The sequence below is a fragment of the Pleurodeles waltl genome, chromosome 8 (genome assembly GCF_031143425.1).
Source record: "Pleurodeles waltl isolate 20211129_DDA chromosome 8, aPleWal1.hap1.20221129, whole genome shotgun sequence".
NCBI classification, from domain to species: Eukaryota; Metazoa; Chordata; class Amphibia; order Caudata; family Salamandridae; genus Pleurodeles; species Pleurodeles waltl.
In genome coordinates, this window is record NC_090447.1 from 246,327,950 (window position 1) to 246,353,255 (window position 25,306).

The 25,306-nt window shown below is 47.7% G+C and overlaps 1 protein-coding gene across 1 annotated transcript in view; it reads left to right on the forward strand.

Moving 5' to 3' along the window:
* The window catches only part of TMPRSS15 (transmembrane serine protease 15), a 1,384,111-nt gene that overhangs the window by 292,646 nt on the left and 1,066,159 nt on the right, over positions 1 to 25,306 (forward strand). The window contains exon 6 of the mRNA XM_069204099.1: positions 47 to 88. Coding sequence (XP_069060200.1) covers positions 47 to 88 — 42 coding nt within the window. The remainder of the gene's footprint in view (positions 1 to 46; positions 89 to 25,306) is intronic.

Consider the following 25,306-nt stretch of genomic DNA (forward strand, 5'->3'; position numbering starts at 1 on the left):
ATAAATGTGGCTTGTTAAATCTCAACCATTCTCTTTTCTTTTGCAGCCTCTACAGAGTTCACTTCAAAGAGTACTTTAACAACTTCAGGTGAGAATGTGAATCTCTGCAGATTTGTGCATTTATATTAAAAAATGAAATGCAATCATTTTATTTGAAGTTTTCAGATTTTTAATAATTCTTTGAAAATGAATTTTAATTGAATGCATTTACATTATTTAATGATTAATTTTATGGTCTTGCCAATATAATGTGTGTCAGACAGCCGATGTTCTACAATCCCTACCCCAACATAATTCACTTTGAGTGAAGCTTTGCTATGTTATTTATAAATATAATTGGCATAATACCTTCATTAGGGTTTCCTTCCTTCCTGTGTGACTTGCAACTGGGTAGCCTGTGGCCAAGAGATGACCTTTAGCTTTATGTCCAGCTCATCTTTTCAAGATTTTGTAATTAGAAGTTTCCAGTAAGTTCAATTTAAGGAAAACAAATGTAGTCTAGATATTATGTGCCATTTGTCAAAATAGTTACAGAAAACCATTCAACGTAAGTCATCTCTTTAGTGCACCCATTTTTATATGAGGCTGCAGTGTTGCACTTGATAGTCCTGGAACTTTTCTCTCTTAATCACCCATACTCTTCCGTGAGCTATTCCTAGGGTATTATCTCTTCTGTTTCAAATGTGTCCTTCAGTACCACACATGTGGAGTTTTTCTTGTTCCCTCATAGTGGAGTAAGTGGGAAGGAAAGGATATCAGTCCTTTCCCTATTACTATGTTGTCCCAGACTCTCAGAGTGGCACACATGTCTGGGTAGATGTACATGTTATGGTTTATGTGCATCTTGGGTAACCAATGAACTTAGCAGAGGTAGTTGTTACCTCATGTATGATCTGTTATACACAAGATATTATTAGTTTTCTTCCTGGTCCAATCCACTTGGAACGGGAGGTGCACCATCTAAAACAATTTAAGCGATTTAGGCTGTTTGGCTCCATCTGTGCACTGTTGTCTACTAGTTCTTTCTTTTTTCGATTTCCTAAATAAAATCTATGTGGTAACTTCTCAGTGAGTTTCTTTTCTATATCTAAAGTCTGAAATGGAGTATTTTAGGTGATATTGTGAACTTTATAATTGCTATCTGCCCTAGCCAGGAGAGTGAGTTGTTCATCCAATCATTTAAGGCCACCTATACTATGTAATTCAACTTCTGCCAGTTGATTTCATTGGTTGCTACTAGATTTTTCTTCATATCTAGTTGTAGGTAATCGTGGATTCAGACCATCAGAGTAAGGTCATTGAACTTAACATCAGGATTATTTTATGTGGAATAGAAATAGATAATTTTTTAGGTAACATATCTGTTCTTCCATAACTGATGGTAGGGAGTAATGGGGTTCATAAAATATACCAAAATATAATAGGTAGACATAGAGAATAATTCATCTTCAAGCAAATGCAACTATTTAATGATGTTTTGACCCTAATTCTTTGTACAAGTGGTTGTAATGTGATGGTAAGAAAGTAGTGAAAGGTGCCAATCCTGCTTGGTTCTTCTCTTGATGTATAGTCACTGGGCCTGGCACTTACTCTGATCCTTGCTGTAGGACTTGGTATCCCACCATTACCCATTCTCTGACGTTTTCTCCTATGTCTATTTTTTTATACATGTATGTCCATGAAACCCCAATCTTCCCTGCCAAATGCTTTCTCAACATTTTGGAAGATTTAAGTCACACCCCCATCCATAAGGTATGGGGCTTTTTTAGTGTTGTCACAAGCTTGTCTTTCAAGTATAAAGACTGACTAGTTGTGATATACTAGATAGTGTTCTGTAGATGGAACACCACACCTTTGGCCAAGATTTGTGCATTGATTCTGACCAAGGAAATTGACCTGTATGATATACAGCTATGTGTGGGTTTGCACAGATTTCAGAATCAGATATATAAATATATTTTTGTGTGTGTCATAATTCACTTAAACGGCAACATCCAATCCTGGAGGCCTGGTCCAGAAGGTCATTCAAATCATATTTAACCTCTCCTTAGAGTCTCCTATCCGGAATAGTCTACTCCTTTGATTAGTAGTGCTTTAATGCACACCCTCAAAGTGCTTCCCAGGACCAGCACATAATGTAATCATAGGACAGTCCTGATATTACTTCTCTAGCCATCTTCTTAGTGGTTCCCAGAACTTATATTTCTTCTTTGCCTCATCCGTCCCCCTTATATCTAACGCTAAATTATACCTTAACGAGTCTTTCCACTCTAACATCGTCAGGGGAGATGCGCTTACCCATTTCTTGCATATTTACCTCCAGGACAATAACATCATATAAAACAACAATTTAGCGCTGTCTCTATGCGCCTTCCTAAAATCGAATTGACAACCAAAGATGACCCATACAGGGCTTGCCTGGCCATTTGAGGGTAAAATTGTGTTAACTACATCACCAACCTCCTTCCAGAACCGGCTGAGCTGCAGACACTCCCAGAACATGTGCAGATCATCGGCCAATTCCAAGCCACATTTTTTACAACTAACCGAGGTACCTCGCTTCAATTTAGAGAGTTTCTCTGGAGTCCAGAAAGCCCTGTGAATTGAAAACAAATTATTTCTTCTTAAGTAGGTGGGCTTAACTGTAGAATACAACAAAGTAATAGGTACTTGCCATATTTCTCTTATCTGTGATCCTGGCAAGTAATGTTCCCAAATTTCTTCCGGCATTCTAAATTCTCCATCAGCGGATTCCATCAGCGTCCAATACCATATTGACACTTCTTTCTTGCTCTCCTGAGTTTTTTGTTGAAGCAATATTTCCACCTCATTTGACCCACCCTTCTATTCTTTAACACTTTTTACCCAACTCCTTATTTGAAAGTATTTAAAGTTTGAAAAGTTCCCATCTACCTCCATATTGAGGTCATTGTATTATATGAAACCCTCTTTGTTACACAGGTGCCCCCATTGCACAGGCCCGGCCTCTTTCAGGGGTAAAGCCAAAGCATCTTTGGTCCATTCTGGAGGGCCCGGGGAATCCCACAGAGGTGCATATTTACTATATTATGGTACCTTTGTAATCCTCCTTACCTCATACCACAATTTTGCTGAGACTTGCATTATTTTGAATCTCACTTTCTTAAAGTACTTAGGATCTCCAAATTTATATAAAAAACCTACTTGTGTTTCATAATTAGATCCCATCATAACTTTTATTATCTGCCCAAATTCTGAGATCCCTGACTCGTTCAATGCCCCTTTAAAATTTTTAATGAAGAAAGCCCAAGCGTAATATTGAAGATCAGGCGACGCTAATCCCCCTTTCTCCTTTCTCTTTCTCAGTTTCTTCCATGATATGCGGGCTCCCTTAGAAGCCCATATAAAACTGCTAATCTCACCTTGTAGCTTACCCATCCATTCCTTGTTATACTTTAAAGGGACTGTGTTAAAAATAAATAACAACTTAGGTAATATCATCAACTTAACGAGGTTTACTCTCCCCAAGATAGTAAGTGGGAGGTTGACCCAAGACTTCATTAACTTGAAGGGAATCCTTCATAATTCTCATAAAGTTACTTTCTGCTATTTTTTCTATATCTTTGACTATCGTAATACCCAAATATTTCAACTCCTTCTTATTTAGTGCACTCTCCTCTTCCATATTCTAAGCTATAACTTCCATTTCTTTCCTTATTGACCGCATACCCTGCAAGTTCCCCAAATTTTGTTGTCAGGTTTTCGAGGGCTGGTAGGGTTTGCTTCAGGTTTGTTGTATAAACCATCAAATCATCTGCATATCAAGCAACCTTCCTACTCCAACTTCCACAATTTAAATGGGACAATTTGTTTCTCCTTTCTAATCTTACAGGCCAGGCGTTCTATATATAGCTTAAATAGTAATGGAGATAATGGGCACCCTGTCTTGTTCCCCGCCAATTTTGAAAGGACGAGTTAAGCTACCATTAACTAAAATCATTGCATCCGAATTTCGATATATTGTCTGTAATACCCTTATAAATTTCCTTCCCAGGTTAAAGAATTCGCAAAGAGTATTCAGATAAGACCAATGCCTTCGTAGCATCAATCATTACCAACGCTAAACTATGTGCGTAATCTACCTTTTACTAACCCCTTTTGATCTTCATGTATTAATTTACCTACAACTCCCCCCAATCTGTCTGCCAACACTTTAGTAAATATTTTATAATCGCAATTCAATAGAGAAATCGGCCTATATGAATCACAATACTCAGGGTCTTTCCGTGGTTTTAAAATTAGTGTGATGATAGCTTCCTTCCAAGAAGTGAGGAGTATGTCTTGTTCTTCAAAAATATTATTACATAATCTCACTAAGAATTTCATTATACTTCCCCCTAACACTTTATAAATTTCAACCGGTAACCCATCCGGACCTGGAGCTTTCCCTGACTTCCCTGACTGTATATATCGCTTCACTTCTTCTTGCTCAATTGATTAAGGGCTTTATTGTCCTGCTCCCTCAATGCCATTAAACCAATGTAATTTAAACATGTTTTAACCTTCCCTGATGACCCCTCTAGATTCTCTGTATAAAGTTCTTCAAAATAATTTCGAAAGAACTCTCGGATTTCCTCATTATTCCTCCAAAAATGTCCTGACTTTTTATCGTAATTTTTTTTCTACCTTATGCCTCATCAAATTTGTCTTTGTTTTCCAGGCCAACAATTTTCCACAATTTTCCCCATACTCAAAATGTGCTAAACTATTCACATCACATCTTGCCTTAACTCTTCTATTTACCACTGCTAAAAGCTCAAACCGTACATCTTCATGTATCCTGCGGAGTCTTTTCATTTCTCCCTCTTCACGATCTTGATCTATAAAGCCCCCCTCTACTTGTTGTATACTTTTTCCCAATTGACTGATCTCTTCTTTATGTATCTTCCTTTGAATATGGGCAGCCCTCATCAATCTACCTCTCAAGAAGGCCTTAAAAGTATCCCATAACGTAGCAAATGAGGATGACCCTGTATTGATGTTAAAAAACTCCTCTATGTCTGCTCTTAATCCTGCTACAAAATCCTCGTCTAATAAAAGGGTTCTATCCAGGGTCCACCTACTCTGAGATACTCCCCCCCCTTAATCGAATACTCAAGCGAACTGCAGAGTGGTCAGATAGGTGAGCCCCAACATGGACTATGTCTTCCACATAAATTCTTCAAGTTCCCATCAAATAACACATAATTAAATCTGGATATTTTTTATTAGTATATGTATACCCCTCTCTAATCCCATCCTCTCTCTCCATATATCATCATGCAAACCTAGCTGAGACATTATAGTTAATACCTGGGATTCCATCTTCTCATGAAAGTTTTGATCTACTGCCAGAAGATCTATCTAACTCGTAATTCAATACTACATTAAAATCTTCCGTCCATACTATAGGGTCAGAGAATTTTATGAACTGTTTAAACAACTCCTTCAAAGGTGCAGGGTCATCCTTATTCTGCCAGTAGTAACCCACCAGAGTAAAGACAGAATCAAAAGCCAATAGTTTTCTAATAATTCACCTACCTAATTTTTCCACTGGCCCACATTGAAAAGAGATTTTAGGATGATTCTTAATTATATTAGTCACCCCTTTACTCCCCCAAGCTTGAGTTGTACTTGAGATCTGCTGTATCCATCTACACAATTGAAATAGCTTGGAGCATTCCTCATTGGACAAATGTGTTTCTTGTAAAATCACAACATTTCTTGGGTATCTCTTAAGTATTGCAACAGCCTTCTCTCTCTATTTACTACCCTAAGACAATTATTATTCTAAGACAGAAGCCTCAACTCATTTCTTCTAATCATCTCCATTCTCCATTCTACCAACGAACCCCAAACCTCCAAAAACTATGGGGGTTATTACAACTTTGGAGGAGGTGTTAATCCGTCCCAAAAGTGACGGTAAAGTGACAGATATATCACCAGCCGTATTACGAGTCCATTATATCCTATGAACTCGTAATACGGCTGGTGGTATATCCGTCACATTTGGGACGGATTAACACCTCCTCCAAAGTTGTAATAACCCCCTATATCTAATAAGGACACTTTTTTCCTTTTTTTTTGTTGAATTTTACAGAATTTTTCCCCATGCTCCCCACCCTGTGATTACTCCCCCCTCCCCATCCAACCCGTCTCAATCCCGACCCTCATCCCTTCCCTACCTGAGAGAACCCACCCTATCTCCTTTAATTTAGGTGAAATCTCCTCGGGAGGTCATCCGCTAGGCCTATGCTTGCTAACTGCAAAAGTTCCATACTTGTATTAACTGCTGGTCACCCTTTCCTTCTCTAAATTCCTAATTAATTCATCTACATCTCTACTACCTCTAAAATTATACATTTTATTATTAGCCATTACTTTCAAGGAAGCTAGGAATTCTAGTTGGGTCGCAGCTACTAGCCCCTTCAACACATCTATTCTTTCCCCCAATTTCCATTGCTTATTTAATGTCATACTACATAGGTCTGACCTTATCTCAAAATTGGTGCCCTCCAATGTTAATGTTTTTTTTCTTCAATGCAGCAGCTAAAATACATTCCTTAATTGCGTACGTCTGAAAGCTTACCGACATTTTTCTAGGCTTGTCCCTATTTGTGGGTTTCCTGAGCGGATCCCTATACACCCTTTGAATGTCTTTTTCAATAACTTCTTCTGTCTCTTCAATTTGCACCCCTTCTTTGATCAACCGAACCACCAAACTTTTCAAGTCCCCCCCTTCTACACCTTCTGAAAATTTAAAAAATCTCAAATAGTTTCTCCTTTACTTACTCTCCAGAGATTCTAGCTTAGAGAGGACATTCTCCTCCCCTACTTTCAAGCTTTGAATTTCCACTTTACTTCTGTCCATTGCCATCCTCAGATCTTCTACTTCCTGTTTGAGGACAGCGGTCCTCCCTGCCAAATCATAAATTTTCTCTCTCAGGGCCTGACATAGGCCTCTTATCTCTTTCTGGTTGATGTTTGAGGTTTCAAAACCGTCCTTAGCCTCCAAAGAACCTCCAAAGAAAGTGCTCTTAACATGTCTGTTATGGAATGAGTAAGAGGCCCTTCTACTAAACCTCCTACCTGCCTTTCCCCCTCCGGAGATGATACTCTTGAAGTGGATTTATCCCTTGGGTCCAAAAGCCGATCCTCCTGGCCCTGACTTTGCTGATTACTCCCCTCTGCACCTGATGTCCCATCCTTTCCTGGCCACTGACAGATCTCTCATATCTGCATCTTCCAAAACTTGAAATCTATTTGTGGTGCACTCAATTTGCGCGACTTGATTGACCCCTGAGCTTCTACTTTCGCTCCCATCCACCCCATCCATATGCTTGTCCCGTTGGACCAGCTCTCTTTTCTCCATATCTATGGTGCTGGGTAAAACTCTAAAATATGTTTTTAATGAATGGGTAATCTGAAGCTTACTCAGCGGCCTCTCATCTTTAGAGCTAAGGATAACTTCATCCTTACCTCTTACATTATGTCTACTATTTTCCTTTCTTTGATTCTCCTTGTCGTTGAAGATACCAGAGGCAGCAGTCTTGTGGGCGGTTCACACTACCACCAGAGAGTAGATCTCCTTTGGGCCCCAAGGTGCCAGAGGTCCTTATTCCACTTCTTAAAGAATGAGTTGGTCCAAATTTGTTAGCGCCTACAGCTCTTCCTCTCTTTTTAGTGGTATTCAATCTCCTAACACCATGCATTACAGTGTTCTTAATTTCTTTAATTGAGGTTCCTTCTTTAACAAACTCAGGTTGGGCATTAACATTACTGGGAAGGCTCAAATTACCTCGTCATCACGATGTTATTCTCGGCAGGGGCAGCACCTCCTCTCCATTCTCACCGCTGCTGTACCGTGTGTTATGATTTTCGCAGCATGTGCTGCCTCTACCTCTCTTCCCACAGAGGGGAACACTTACAACTGCTTCACGGCTGCGTCAAACCCCGCATGCTGCCCGAGTCCACAGAATGGGTGCTGCGTGCTCTGGCCGCTCTCTATTCTGTATCCCCTCCACCACGGTTCCCCACTACACCTCACCTCAGGTAAGTGGGTAAGCGGGTAACCTTACTAGAATTTACACTTGATCACGCTTGACAGTTTAAACATTGCACCAAGCCCAGCAAGACCATCCCGCAGCCCGCAGCCTGGCCGCCCACCATGTTCTCTCTTCAGAATCAGATATTTTGTGGATTCTTAATCAAGGGTGTTATTTTTTGTAATAAGCTTTCATTGCACACCATCTTCAAGAGTGTGATCAAATGTGCACCAAATGTTTTATTATTAAGGAAAAAAATCCCTTCTCACCCTGCAGCTTTAGAGAGGCATAGTTATTGCTAAGATTATTTCTTCTTTTGAGATGGGCCTTTCTAGATTGTCTCTATCAACATTGGATGCTTTGGGTGGATTAGCACATTTAAGTATTCCTCATGCTGCCATCTAACACAAGGGTCATTCTCATATAGATATATATCAGTGTGATTTTTCTATCTTGTGTGTGCACTTATGGACTCGCTAGTTCTTGAATTCTTGCTTGCCTTGCCTGGACTAAGCTAGCCTGGTAACTGACCAGAGAGCATATTTATGAAAAGTGGCGCTGCACATAGTGCAGCGCCACTTTTCATGCACCCCTTAGTGCCCCCCTAAAGCCACAATATGTGTGCCACATTTAATAAACTGCGCACCTTGGTGGTAGTTAGGAAACTAGCATCAGAATTTTTTATGCTAGTTTGGCACTTTGCAAGATTAGTGTACAAAAAGTTGATGCTAAGCCGGCAAAGCACAGAGAGGCCAAATGTAAGCAATGGGAGCCTACTTTTAATGCCTGCTCAGAACAGGTGTTAAACGTGCTGAAACAAATGACACAAACAAATCTCTTAGATTTCTATGCGCCATTTTTCGCCCCCCAACCGGGGAATGACCCCTTTGCATACATTATGCCTGTCGCAGGCATATTGTAGCGCGAAGGATTACAAAGTGGCACAATGCATGCATTACACCACTTTGTAAATATGGAACAGCGTTTTTGGACATCTAACACCACATTAGCATCAAAAAAATGTGTTGTTAGAATGGCACTAAGACCTCTTAAATATGGGCCCAGGTTTATTAGCTAGCTCGTAAGAGCAGTTGTATAGTTTTGCCAGTAGGAAATTCGACCTATCTATTTCAAGTACCTTGACCAGGACTTTTTCATACTTTTCGGGATTGGGTTCACTTATGAAGTCCCTCCTCCTCACTAGGGAAGTTCTTATTTTCTTTAGGCAAGCATCATTAGCAATTAAGTTTCGTAGAAGTACCACCTTCATTGCATCACACATAGGGGGTCATTCTGACCCTGGCGGTCCAAGACTGCCAGGGCAAGAATGACGGAAGCACCGGCAACAGGCTGGCGGTGCTTCCCTGCCCATTCTGACCGCGGCGGTAAAGCCGCGGTCAGAAAACCAGGTCCGGAGGTTTCCCGCCGGATTTCCCCCGGCTGGGCGAATCCGCCAGGGCAGCGCTGCAAGCAGCACTGCCCAGGGGATTCTGACCCCCTTTCCGCCAGCCTGTTTCTGGCAGTTTTCACCGCCAGGAAGAGGCTGGCGGGAACGGGTGTCCTGGGGCCCCCTAACAGGGCCCCAGCCTGCTTTTCACTGTCTGCCTAGCAGACAGTGAAAAGCGCGACGGGTGCAACTGCACCCGTCGCACACCTGCAACACCGCCGGCTCCATTTGGAGCCGGCTTCAGTGTTGCAGGCCCCTTTACCGCTGGGCTGGCGGGCGCTACCTTGGCTAGCGCCCGCCGGCCCAGCGGGAAAGTTGGAATGGCCCCAGCGGTCTTTTGACCGTTGAGCGGCCAAATGGCGGTTCCCGCCTGGCGGGCGGCAGGCCATAGTGCCTATTTCATCCTCTCTATTTTCATTAACAGCCGTAACTCCATTATTCTTTTACCAGTAATGTTTATAACTACTGAGGGCCTTATTTAGAGTTTCGCCGATGGATTGGCCCCTGACAATGAGCCAGATATCCAATCTGCCATATTAAAAGTTCCATTGGGTATAATGCAGCCATAATACAACAGATGGGACATCTGACACATTTGTGATAATGTAACCTTTCCTCTGAATTCTAAATCAGGTGCTGGGTCTTTTAACAGTGCATCATACGGATGCCACAGGCTGCCCCTCTATTGGCCTCTGTACAATGCCAAGAAATTAGATCGTACTTGATCTCTTGATTAAGACAGTAGAGAGACACAACTCTGATGGGCCTCCTTCTATGGATTCCCTGCACTGTCACTTGCATGCCATTTTGTCTTTCAGTGACTCTTTTGCCTTAAAACTGTAGCTTCCACTAATTAGGATTTCCTCTCCTACAGTTTTCTTTCTGGCGGAGAACAAGGATTGGAGGGGGAAGGCTCTAAATCTAAAGCAGGTTTGAACATATTGTAGGAGATGAGTCTGTAGCAAAATCCCCATGCCTGTGATGAATAATGCAAGCTTGCGAAGGAGACATCTTCTCTTTGCAGAAGTATTCAAGCCTCCAATATTATGAGTTTTAATTGTGAAATGTGACACTGATGAAGGGTAACGTTTTGGTATTGAGATCAGGACATGAGCTTATAGGATTTGTCCCTGGTAGTGAAGGTCCTATAGGTGCTTGTGAAACCACATATCTTTTGCAGTTACCCTCAACATTAGAAAGTCAATATGTTCCGTAATTGGAACAACCAAACATTAGCAGGAGTCATGCAACAAGTAGGCACTTGAATAACAAATACGAAGGCCCTCATTGTGACCTTGGTGGTAAATCCCACTTACCACCAAGCTGACTGCTGCCAACATACCGCTGCTGCAGCAGATAACCGCCACCCATATTATGACCCACACATAGCAATACGTAACTATACAGCCACACACACAATTCCGCAAGACCAAAGGTGAGTGATAAACTGGCGGTACCAAAACCCACACCATTACGCCAACAGAACTACGCTAACAGCATTACCACCCACGAATCACCGCAGCTGACATTCAGTGGTGCTAAACCATTGGTGGTACATACTGATGTGGTCAAAATACACACACACTGACAAAACAACACCACATTGGACCATTCAAACAACACACACCTGATACACATACACACACCACACCCACACACCACTATAAAACACACAACCACATTACCCACAACCCTTTACCATTACAAACAAGTGCCACAAGAGAGAGAGCAATACCACAGACACATATCACCATCACCTATACACCATCCACGCATCCTACATCACAAACCACAACACAGCATCCCACACACCCTCATGCACACCACTCACACTACTCCCATGTCACTGCAGCAACACCCCAGGTTCTCTGAGGAGAAGCTAAGGGTCATGGTGGAGGATATCATACGAATAGAGCCACAGCTATTTGGATCACAGGTGCAGCAGATGTCCATTTCAAGTAAGATGGAGCTATGGCGGAGAATCGTGGACAGGGTCAACGCCGTTGGACAACACCCCAGAACAAGGGATGACATCAGGAAGAAGTCGAACGACCTACGGGGGAAGGTAATTTCCACAGCAGCAAGACACCAAATAGCTGTACAGAGGACTGGCGGTGGACCCCCACCTCCTCCCTCACAACTAACAACATGGGAGGAGCAAGTTTTGGCAATCATGCATCCTGAGGGCCTGGCAGGAGTAGGAGGAGGACTGGACTCTGGTAAGTCACATTTCTATTACTATCACCACCCTACCCGCATGCCATCACAAACCCCCACCCCTACCGTCACTCCCATCACTTCACCACCTCCCACATACCCCAACATCACAACTTAATACCAAGCCCTGCATGTAACACCAATGCATGGACACCACTCACAGTCCGGCATGGACACCCATCACTAAAGCATGCACATTAGAGAGAATCACCCAGCCCACAAAATCACTACTCACACAAGGCAAAGCTGCCAGGGCAAAAACAATCATACAGGGCAACACACCCATGCACAAGATGACACATACAGAAACAATAACACTGTATTTACATCCCCACAGGTCCCCCACCCAACGTCACTGGAGAGGAGGTACCAGCAACTTCCAGTCCACCCTCAGAAGAGGCCCACAGTGATGACAGCAGCTCTGGATGCCTGGATCTGGATGACCAACCTGGCTCATCAGGGATCTCTGGAAAGTCAGTTACCCAGGTGCAGTCCCATACCACCACAGAGCCTCCCCCTCAGGAAACACCACCACAATACCCACCCAGCTGTCCCATACCTCTGTCCCCAGGACACGTCAATCAGCAATGTGTCCACCACTACAGGGACCTCAGGCCACACCACAAACACAGGACAATCAGGGACCTGGGGTCAGTGGCTGTGGGCACACGGTTCAGGGGACAGAGGCACAGGACAACAGGGAAGCTGGGAGGACTGCTGTGTGACGGGGGACAGGCCCAGGGAACCCACTCTCCAGGAGGCACTTACCAACATCCTGGGAGCATACCACCATTGCCAGAAGACGATGGGCCAGATACTGGACAAGTTGCAGGAGACACAGTGGCTGCAGGAGGGGCAGTACCTGGGGATCAGGGAGGACTTGAAGGACATCAACACCACTCTGGTCACCATTGCAGGGGTGCTGGCTGACATGGCCAACACCATGAGGGAGGCAGTGGCACACCACTGGGCCCCTGACACTAGCCAAACCAATGGACAGCCTTCCACCTCCGCTGCCGCTAGTGGACAGGAGACCCCGCCACAGGACCAACAGGCCTCCAGAACCCCACTCGCTGCAGAAGGAGAAACACCCCACAAACGGTCCCTGCGATCCAGGCAGAAGCCAGAGAACATTGCCAAGACCCCTGCCAGGAAATAGGACTTCCCTGAATGTCACCCTTGTGTCCCACTCTGTCACCCTGTCCACCTTGAACTGCAATTGCTCCCCTTAACATGCCCCCTTGGACAATGCACCTGTGATACAAATAGACTGGACTCCATCCTGGACTTTCCTCCATCATCAACCCAGCCCATTGCACATCTCCTTCTAGTCATTAGTACTTAAATAAACACCATTTGAAAAAATACATGGATGAAGTCTGTCAAATCATTCAACCATATATTTGTTTAAGAAACTTTAAACACTGCAGTATAACTGTACAGTATTGTAGACATAGGAATGACCTGTAGTTGGCTGCAGTCAACACACCAGGAACGATATTGGGACACAAATATCTGAAAATAGAGATGCCAAAGGGAACAGTAAGTGGGCATAGAATTTTGAAAATGAGCCTGCCAGTGATAATGTCAAATACAAAACTGTCAATGTAAAGTGTAATTTCAGTGTCTTACCTGTCTTATAATAGCACTTCTGTTGTCCTCATCCTCATACTCTGCCTCCTCATCTTCACTGTCCACAGGGTCCACTGCTGCCATACGCCCATCTCCAGCCTCATCCTCCTGAAGAAAAGGCACCTGGCGGCATAAGGCAAGGTTGTGCAACATACAGCATGCCACGATGATCTGGCACACCTTTTTTGGTGAGTAGTACAGGGATCCACCTGTTAGATGGAGGCAACAAAACCTGTCCTTCAGGAGGGTGAATGTCCTTTCAATTATTCTTCATGTTCGCCCATGTGCCTCATTGTAACATTCCTCTGCCCTCATCAGGGATCTCTGGAAAGTCAGTTACCCAGGTGCAGTCCCATACCACCACAGAGCCTCCCCCTCAGGAAACACCACCACAATACCCACCCAGCTGTCCCATACCTCTGTCCCCAGGACACGTCAATCAGCAATGTGTCCACCACTACAGGGACCTCAGGCCACACCACAAACACAGGACAATCAGGGACCTGGGGTCAGTGGCTGTGGGCACACGGTTCAGGGGACAGAGGCACAGGACAACAGGGAAGCTGGGAGGACTGCTGTGTGACGGGGGACAGGCCCAGGGAACCCACTCTCCAGGAGGCACTTACCAACATCCTGGGAGCATACCACCATTGCCAGGAGACGATGGGCCAGATACTGGACAAGTTGCAGGAGACACAGCGGCTGCAGGAGGGGCAGTACCTGGGGATCAGGGAGGACTTGAAGGACATCAACACCACTCTGGTCACCATTGCAGGGGTGCTTGCTGACACGGCCAACACCATAAGGGAGGCAGTGGCACACCACTGGGCCCCTGACACTAGCCAAACCAATGGACAGCCTTCCACCTCCGCTGCCGCTAGTGGACAGGAGACCCCGCCACAGGACCAACAGGCTTCCAGAACCCCACTCGCTGCAGAAGGAGAAACACCCCACAAACGGTCCCTGCGATCCAGGCAGAAGCCAGAGAACATTGCCAAGACCCCTGCCAGGAAATAGGACTTCCCTGAATGTCACCCTTGTGTCCCACTCTGTCACCCTGTCCACCTTGAACTGCAATTGCTCCCCTTACCATGCCCCCTTGGACAATGCACCTGTGATACAAATAGACTGGACTCCATCCTGGACTTTCCTCCATCATCAACCCAGCCCATTGCACATCCCCTTCTAGTCATTAGTACTTAAATAAACACCATTTGAAAAAATACATGGATGAAGTCTGTCAAATCATTCAACCATATATTTGTTTAAGAAACTTTAAACATTGCAGTATAACTGTACAGTATTGTAGACATAGGAATGACCTGTAGTTGGCTGCAGTCAACACACCAGGAACGATATTGGGACACAAATATCTGAAAATAGAGATGCCAGAGGGTACAGTAAGTGGGCATAGAATTTTGAAAATGAGCCTGCCAGTGATAATGTCAAATACAAAACTGTCAATGTAAAGTGTAATTTCAGTGTCTTACCGGTCTTATAATAGCTCTGTTGCCCTCATCCTCATACTCTGCCTCCTCATCTTCACTGTCCACAGGGTCCACTGCTGCCATACGCCCATCTCCAGCCACATCCTCCTGAAGAAAAGGCACCTGGCGGCAAAAGGCAAGGTTGTGCAACATACAGCATGCCCCGATGATCTGGCACACCTTTTTTGGTGAGTAGTACAGGGATCCACCTGTTAGATGGAGGCAACAAAACCTGTCCTTCAGGAGGGTGAATGTCCTTTCAATTATTCTTCTTGTTCGCCCATGTGCCTCATTGTAACATTCCTCTGCCCTTGTCCAGGGATTCCACACAGGGATCAGTAGCCATGAGAGTTTGGAGTAACCAGAGTCACCTGAAAATATCGAGGGACAACTGTTAGCCACACACTAACCCTTAGGGCCCGCAACATACCCATACACCAACATCCACTGGGTGAGAACCAGGGCTCACCTATTAGCCACACCCTGTGCCTTTGGAGTTGAGCCATCACATATGGGATGCTGCTATTCCTTAGGATAAAGGCATCATGTACAGACCCAGGATACTTTGCATTGACATGGGAGATGTACTGGTCCGCCAGGCACACTATCTGCACATTCATGGAGTGAAAGCTCTTTTGATTTCTGAACACCTGTTCATTTCTCCAGGGTGGGGGGACAAATGCAATATGTGTACAATCAATAGTCCGAGTAATGTCGGGGATATGTCCCATTGCATAGAAATCAGCTTTCAATGTGGCCAAATCATCCACCTGGGGGAAAACGATGTAGCTGCGCATGTGGTTAATCAGGGCAGACAACACTCTGGTCAGCACTATTGAGAACATTGGCTGAGACATTCCTGCTGCCAAGCCCACTTTCTCTTGGAAGGAGCCACTTGCCAGGAAATGGAGCACAGATAGGATTTTCACAAGAGGGGGGATGCCGGTGGGCTTACGGATAGCAGATATCAGTTCAGGTTCCTATTGGGCACCTAGCTCTGTGATTGTGGCCCTGTCCAGTCTATAGGTGAGGATAATGTGCCTGTCCTCCATTGCTGCCAAGTCCACCAGGGGCCTGTACACGGGGGATGTCTCAATCTCCGATTCATCTGCAGCAGTTGCAATCTAGGGGGCAAACAGTGAGTAGCTGGTCAGTTTCCCATATTTCAAAACACTACATAGCATTGCATGTTGTGACTGCAACACAAGATTGTGGTATATGCCCAAATGGTGAATATCTGTACTGTGATGCAGTTAGGTACCATGGCATGCCCTCCCCCCTGAAATGGCGTCTGCCTGTCCTATGTGGAGTGACATGTGGAAATTAGGTAATTCCGCTGACGTTGTGTGCCGTTGTGGGAGGCGGTTGAAAACCACTGTGCAACTCCTCATTAGATACCATTTGGCCCTATGGGTTACAGTGGCCAATGGTGATGTACGCCGGGGGTGACAGTATGCACCGCCGTGGGCGTGACCTCCATTTTCTATCTGTTCACCCACTTGCAGCCTGACCTTCAACAGGAGAGGGCCTACACTGCAAGCTCTGCTGTGACCTGTGTCTGGAACCGACCATGGTTCGTGTGACTGGGGAAAGGGCCCTGCCTTCACCACTACGGAGTTGGAGAGACTGGTGGATGGGTTCCTACCCCAGTACTGAATGCTGTATGGACCTCCAGACCAACAGGTGAGTACACTGTGAGCAGGATGCATGGGGCATGAATGAATGGAATGCTGTGTGTGAGGGCATCGTGCAATGGGGGGTTGGTGGAAGGGTCCTGGGCAGCATGCTGCAAGTATGGTGGGCCATGTCTGTGCGTAAGGGGATGGTGGGACATGAGTGTAAAAGGCCAGATGGTCTGACGGATACCTTTTTATTATGTGTATTTTTCTGCAGGTCAGTACCCATCAGGAAAAAAGTATATGGCATGCCATTGCCAAGGATGTGCGGACCCTGGGGATCTATGGCAGGTGGAGCACCCACTGTCGGAAATGGTGGGAGGACCTGAGACGCTGGGCAAGGAAGACTGCGAGGACCCAGCTGGGGATGGCCTCCCAACAAGGTAGGGGTGCCCGTCGAACCCTGACCCCCCTGATGGCCTGCATACTGCCAGTGGCCTATCCGGAGCTAGATGGGCGCTTGAGGGCATCACAGCAGCCACAAGGGGGTGAGTACAGTTTCCAAATATACTACTTGCGTGTGGTGTGGTGGTCTCTGGGTGGGGGATGTGGGCCTATGGGTGCCCCTAGCTAGGCCAGACATTGCAGGGTAGGTCCCATGTTGGGTAGGGTATGATGTGAACCACCTCCAACCAAGCTACTAGGCGTCCACTACAGGGTAGGGGTCTGTGGGTCTCTGGTATGCTGTTAGTGGCGTTAGGTATTACTGTCCATGGATTGGTGACTAGCATTGTGACTGGTGGTACATTGCCCAACGCGTAGGGCTGTTCCCTGTGTGTGTGTGTTATGTACGCCAACGGTGGTGTTGAAGCAGCCATTGACCCAGTGTATCGTTTGTTTCTTCCCTCCCCTTTTTGTTTTGTCACCCTGTCATTTTGTGAATTAGCATCATCTGTCAGAGGAGCAGAGGCACCGGCAACTAAGGAAGCCCCATCCCGTAAGGCCCAGGAGGCCGAATCCACCAACGGTGAGGGCACCAGTGGGATGGAGGACGAGGGGAGCACCACGGCGGAGACAGGAGGGTACAGTTGGGACAGTGATAACTCCTCCGATGGAAGCTCCTAGTGATGGTGGCCACCCCAACTACAGGTACAACCGCCACCCCCGTACCAGCACCACCCTCCCAGCAGCCTTTCAGCGAGTTTCCCGTGCCCGCTCACCCAGGAGGGTGGGCATTTCCTTTGCCCCAGGCACCTCAGGCCCTCCCCCAGTTAGCCCTTCTGCCCTGAGTGAGGAGGCTATTGACCTCCAGCGATCCATCTCTGTTGGGCAGTCAACCATTGTGAATGCCATCAAAGGGCTGGCAGGCCATTTGCAACAAAGAAATGCATTCCTGGAGGGCATTCATTCTGGGAGACGGCTCAACAGAGATCAATCCATGCTCTGGCCTCCTCTCTGATGGCAGCCTCTGTCCCTGTTTCTATTCTCCCCCCTCCAACTTCCTCTACCCAGTCCCATTCCCCTCAACCCCAACCTATTCCAAGCACACAGGCAGGCCAGCATGCACCCAGCACAACACACAGGAGTGGTTCAGGCAAATACAAGCACCACACATCATCCCACAGGCACTCACACAAACACCATCCAGATGCAGATATACCAACATCCACTGCCTCCACTGTGTCTCACTTCTCCTCCTCATCCTCCTCCCTCCCAGTAGTGTCTCCAATCACACCTGCATGCACTACATCCTCATTCACTACCTCCATCACCATCACACTTATCACTACACACCCCTCACTGGCAGTCACCACCCCCACATCTATGAACACGTCCCCTGTGTCCTCTCCCACTGTATCTGTGCCTCCTCCTCCCGAAGTACACAAATACAAGCACTCAGACACCCATTAGCCATCCACCTCACAACAGCAACCAGCCCATGCACCTCCACCCACCCACACACAGCAGACAGACACCTCCTACAACCACTTCCTCTTCCTCCACTCCCATCCCTTCACCCTCTTCCCGCCCCAATGTCCCTAAGAAGCTTTTCCTCTCCACTGTTGACCTCTTCCCTACCCCTCCCCATCGTCCTTCACATCAGGGCCGGGTGGTCAAAACCCAGGCGAGCACCTCAGCCACCCAGTCCATGGCCACAGCAGTGTTGACAGCTACTGCAGGTGGGAGAGGATCCCGGGAACAAGCCAGCAGTACTGGAAGTGTGCATGCACCAGGTGCATGAAGGAAGGGCAAGGAGGCACCACCAGCTGCAAAGTGAAGGGTAAGGAGGAACCACCAGCTGCAAAAGTGAAGGGCAAGGAGGCACCACTAACTGCCAAAGGGAAGGGCAAGGAGGCACCACCAGCTGCCAAAGTGATGGGCAAGGAGGCACAACCAGCTGCCAAAGGGAAGGTCAAGGAGGCACCACCAGCTGCAAAATGGAAGGGCAAGGGGTCAGCACCAGCAGGCAGGAAGGACAGGAGGCCTGGTGCTGGGACTTAATCGGAGCCACCACCACTAACCATGGCGGTTCAGCCATCCGAAGCTGCAGAGGAAGGGCAGGAGCCTCCCCCCCAACTGCCAGCCCGCCAACAGCACACTGCCAGCACCGCCAGCAGCACCGCCACCAGCACCCCAACCTGCACCACCACCAGCAGCAGCAGCCCCAGTGGGCAGCCGTCTGAGGCTGCAGGGGAAGGGCTGGAGCCTCCCCCCACCACTGCCAGCCCCGCCACCAGCATGACTGCCAGCACCTCCAGCAGCACCACCACCAGCAGCAGCAGCCCCATTGGGCAGCCATCCAAGGCTGCAGGGGAAGGGCTGGAGCCTCCCCCTCACAATGTGTGTGAGACTGACTTTCTCAGGAAGAGAACAATGGAGATACTGACTGGGGTGGAAGGTGCAACAATATTGTTACCTGTCAAGCCGGATGATGAGGACATTGCAGGACAAACCAATCAATCACATGTGAACGGAGTAATAGTAGAGTTCACAGATTTGGAGTTTTAGTTTTATTGGACAAAGTGTGAACATGCGATTAACTGACCAATAGGGATTTGGGAAGTAGTTTTACTAGTTTTAATATATCGATACTACACTGATAGAAGACACCACAATTTGCCTATTTCCTTGCTGGCTGAATGTTAAATTTTCCTTATGTGTCTTGACAAGACGCGTGCTCAACTTTAATGCTTAGAGATTTTTCGTTTCCTGAACTTTGATGCTGAATCCTGTTGCCTTACTGATCGACTGATGTCTTGAGAAAGAAGACTGACCCTGCTTGCTGATCCACACTGAGGATAGGTATTATGACTTAGGGGGTTATTCCAACTTTGGAGGAGGTGGTAATCCGTCCCAAATGTGACGGATTTACCACCAGCCGTATTACGAGTTCCATAGGATATAATGGACTCGTAATACGGCTGGTGGTATATCCGTCACTTTACCGTCACTTTTGGGACGGATTACCACTTCCTCCAAAGTTGGAATAACCCCCTTTGACTGTTGATTATTATGTATATTTTGCATTTTCTTTTTAGGTACCAACTGCATTGTTTTGATGGAGCCATAGTTAGATGTTTTCCAAATTTGTTTTGCATGAAGCCCAACATGCAGATGCTAATCTGGAGTTAGTTAAGGATCCTCACTAATAAAATTATGTTAATAGGTGTTAGAAGTGGGGTTTCTGGTTGGCTAGGGTATGCACCTCAGCCAGGCAGAACTTACCCACACTAGTCAGGGCAAGGGAGTTACACGTCCAAGATAACCCCTGCTCACCCCCTTGGTAGCTTGGCACGAGCAGTCAGGCTTAACCCGGAGGCAATGTGTTAAGCGTTTGCACAACACACACACACATGTGACGCAATATCCCCACCACAAAGGAAACACAACACCAGATTATATGAAAATATACTGTATTGTACACAACACAAATATCAGACCAAACATCACATATCAGTACTATCCTGCTACCTTAGCAGTTGTAAGAATGTTACACATTAGTTACTCTGCAAATTAGCAGTAGTCACACATAACACACAGGTTACTCAGTATTCTGCAACATAAGCAGTAGTCAGGACACAAGTTATCACATTAGAACACTTTTCATAAGAATATCATAAAACGCCCATAGTAGGAACATTAGAAAATCTATGGCAAATTAGGGAAACATATTAGCAAGTCATGCCCATAAAAGGAACATTTGCACATATATGTAAAAGCATCATAGAACAGGTAGGCAATATACCACAATTAGCAAACTCTTTAGAAAGAACTTGATTATAATTATATTGGTCCTTTTAAAAGTACCTGTCTTGATGAAGGCACCTCCAGTGCCTAAAAGGTGAACAATGGGGCCCCCGTTGCTCCTCTGCGGGGGCCTCCTGTGAGCATTGGGGACCGAGAGGGGCGGCACGCACCCTCTCTGAATTCCTGACGGGCCCCTTCTGGGACCCGGGATCACTGGGGGCCCCCCGGGCCTCCACAGGCCCTCTCAAGGGGGGCCCAGGTCAGGGAAATCCTGGGAGTAAGGAGGGGGGCGCCATGCACCCCCTCCGATTTGTGAACGGGCCCCTCCGGGGACCCACAAACTCCTGGGGTCTCCCTGGGCCTCCGTCGGCCCTTCCACGAATGGAGACCCCTTCACAATTGCCCTTGGCCCACGAGGGGGACCACCAGAGAGCCTGTGGCACGGGCGAGCCTCAGATGAGGCTGCCGTCCCGCCCGCACGCACAGGGAGAGCCCTCCGGGGCTTGAGCAGGTGAGGGAGAGGCGTCCTCCTCTCCCTCCTGCTCTGACGAAACGCTGGCCCAAGGTCGGGCCGGCAGGTGCCCCGGGGGCGCTCCTCGGAGCGATCCCAACCCCGGCTGCACCGCTAGGAGCAGGCTTGCTCCTGATTCTTTCCGCGTTGGTTTTCTCATGCCCCGGGGGCACTGAGCTGAACGCGATCCTCGCGCTCCGAAGTAATTCAACAACCCGGCTGCGGCGGTGGAGTTCCTGGACCAAAAGTAAAGCACTTTTCAAAGCGCCAGGACACCTCTAAAGCCCGGGCTGCGGAGGTGATCTTTTTAGCCAGAATCTGGTGCCTTGAAGTGCCTGAGGGCACAGAAGAGCGCTCTCTCAGCACCAAGGCAGCACTCCCCGTGCAGGGAAAAGTTCAGGGGTCAGGGGCCACGGCACCCTGCCCCGGGGAACAAGGAAGCAGGAAGGAGCACAAGGCTGGTGGGTCCAGCTACAGGCCAGCACAAGAGGTGCAGATGATGTCAGTTCCTCCTAGTGACCAGGCAGGTCACAGGTTAGCACAGCAGCAGCAGTCCAAGGCGGTTTCCTGGTGAGTCCATTCATCAGCATTTTGTGTCCAGTTTCAGGTTCCCCTGTACTTATAGTCAGTTCTTACAGTGTTTTACAATGGTAGGGAGAGGAGGTTCCAGCCAGTAACAACTGGTTCTGGGAGTGCCCCCTCTCTCCTTTCAGCACTGGCTCCAAACATCAGTGGGGGGTTAACGACACTATTGTGTGAGGCCAGGGCACAGTCTTTACAAATGCAGGTGTGCCACGCCTCTCCCTTCTCTCAGCCCAGGAAGACTATTCAGTATGCAGATGCACCTCTGTGGCACCTCTACCCTCCCTGTGTACAGGCTGTCTGAAAAGTATGCACAAAGCCCCAACTGTCACTCTGCCCAGACGTGGATTGGAGTCAAGCTGCAAAACACCAGAGTCATAAGTACAGATAAATGCGCACTTTCTAGAAGTGGCATTTCTGTGATAGTAATAAAAAATACACCCACACCAGTAAGCAGTATTTATTATCACCATCACAACCATACCAAACACGCCTACGCTACCCCTCAGAAATCAGACAATACCCCTTACACATAAGGCAGGGCATTTCTAATGCAATCCTATGAGAAGGCAGCACTCACAGCAGTGAGACACCAAGTTAGGCTGTTTGTCACTACCAGGACAGGCCATGCAATATGGCACATGTCCTGCCTTTCTACATACATGGCACCCTGCCCATAAGGCTAGCTAGGGCGTACCTTAGGGGTGACTTACATGTAGTAAAAGGGGAGTCATGGGCCTGGCAGGTAAGTTAGATGCCAGGTCCCTGTGGCAGAAAACTGCGCACACAGGCCCTGCGCTAGCAGGCCTGAGACAGATTTAAAAGTCTACTTCAGTGGGTGGCGCAAGCAGCGCTGCAGGCCCACTAGTAGTATTTAATTTACAGGCCCTGGGTATAGAGATACCACTGTACAAGGGACTTATAGATAAATTAAATATGCCAATTAGGTATAAGCCAATCATACCAACTTTAGATGGGAGAGCACCTGTACTTTAGCACTGGTCAGCAGTGATAAAGTGCTCAGAGTCCTAGAGCCAACAGCGAGAGGTCAGAAAAAACAGGAGGAAGGAGGCAAAAAGACTGCAGATGACCCTGCGTAAGGCAAAAAGTCCAACACAACCCCCTACTAGCCAAAAGCCAGGGGAGAACAATCAATACATTGATGTACTTCCCTGATTGGGCGATAGAACAAGGACCCAGGCCCACAACAGCAGGGGCATGTTCCAGTTCTACGCCTTCCTGACTCCACTTGGATCTCTCTGTCAATGCTTCCCAGGCAGCCTAGACCAACCCACGGGGGTTCTCTAGCTGCCAATGGCCAGAACCAGGCCCCAGGCCATCTAGGAGCCTCTGGTCTCTGAAACCATAACGAGTGGGGGGCGGTAGCCCCAGGTGCAAAGCAACCTGTCTCCACTCCACTTCCAATCAGTTCATGGGCTCTACCCTGCCACTGATTCACCAACCTAGGGTCTGCACCGATAGGTTCTACAGGAGCTAGATGCGAGGCTCTCTTCCCTCTACCCCTGTGTCTAGGATCCCGCCCTCCTCTCCTAGGAGGGGTATCACCAGAATCCACACTTGCCAGCGTGCTGGGTACAGCAGCCCTGCACAACTCTATTGCCAGCCCAGGATCACTACCTGGCGACTGACCACCCAACCTAGGGACGACTCCCTTGGGTTGCACCAGGGTCCGGGGTGGGCTTCCCCCTCCTTGAACCCCACTTCCAGAGTCCTGCCTCTTCCCACCTTGGGAGAAGATACCAGATGTTTCACACGGGGAGTGAGCACACTAACCACCCCCCCCAACCAGGTCAGGGTTTACCCCCTGAACCTGTCTATCTAGTCCAGGGACGACAACCTTAGACTGGACCATTGCCCAGCGAACCAGGACTTCCTTGGGAGCACACCTACCCCCTACCAGATCAGAGCTTACCCCCTGAATCTGGCAATCCAACCCAGAGTCACTACCCTGCGGTTGAATCATTGCCTGGTGCACCAGGACTTCCTGTGGGGCACACCTACCCCCCACCAGGGAAACACCTGCCCCAGGGCCACACAAGAGTCTGGCTGGTGCAGGTCGCCTGACCTCTGCCCATCTGACAGAGTCTGGATTCCCCCCAGCCCAGAAATGGTCTCACCAAGGTCATTCCTGGGGGGCTCTGCTCTCAGAGCTGACCCCTGACCCTCCAGGTTCTCCACTGGGGCCCGCAGCCCCCTCTCAACCCTATGCCTGTATTTCCACCTCCTCTGCTGTAGAGCGAGACTACCAGACAACAGGACCGGCGGAACGCTATCACCAGCCACCCGCCCAAGTCCTAGTTACAAAATGGGATCCTTCTGAACAGCTGGCCCTACGGCACAGGCTAGGCTCACCTCCTGGTGTTCACTCATGGAACCCTCCAGGACCTGGGACTGGGGCTCGGGTACCCTGGGCCTCAGCCCAACCCCATTCCCTCTCCTCTGAGACCGGACATGGGGTGCCTTACCCGCCCCAATACACTGGGACCTACCTGGGACACAAGCCTTTCCCACCACACCTGGTTGGGAAACACCTAGACCGCTCTCATTAGGAACACCCCCTAATGCCACACCAGACCCTTTGGTACGCAACCAGAAGTCTGCCTCCTTTGCAAGCTCCCTGGGGTCAGAGAGCTCACACACTAACAAGTGTTGGCTTAACTCTGAAAAACAACAACGAAGCAGGTGCTCTCTGACAATCAGATTAAACATCCCGTCAAAATTGTTTGCTGTGCTACCCTTCTCCCATCCATCTAGTGCAATGCAGCAGTCCTCCACAAACTCCTCCCAATACTGGTGGGACAGTTTCTTACCACCCCTGAACCTTTTTCTGTATTCCTTAGGGGAAAAACCATACTTCACAATCAGTGCATGTTTTTAAGTGGAGTACCCCTCCCTGTTACTCTCTTCTAGAGTCAGTAGGGCATCCCTCCCTTCCTCAGGAATAAAGCTCCATAGGCCAGTTCCCCAATCCTTCTCAGGGATCCTGCGCTCTACCAGAGCCCTCTCATATTCCTTTAACCACTGACATATGTCATCCCCCTCTTGGAACCTAGGTACCAGATCTATGGGTATGTGAGGAACAGCTTTGCTACAGCACTTTACATTGCTGCCACCACTGGACTCCACCTGCAGCGCTGGTGAGTCCAGAACCTTCAGACTGCGCTCTAGAGCAAGTCTTTCTCTGGCAAGGGCCCTCTCTGCCTCTGCCATCCTCTCCTGTACTAAGGCCTTCTCTCCCTCAGACCTTCTCTCCTCAACAGCTAGGCGCGCTAACTGCAACTTCAGGTCCCTCTCTTCCCGCCTATCTCTTAGCTCACAAGGCGTCAAGGAATGAGAGGTAGCCCTGCTTCTTACACTGGACCCAGCAAGGGACTCCCTATCACTGGGGCCTTCCCTGTCAACTGGCGTCCCCACCGGTCATTCTCACCCTCCTGATCAGTCTCTCTACTACTCTCTAGGGATGAGGTCTGGAAGCCCTCCCA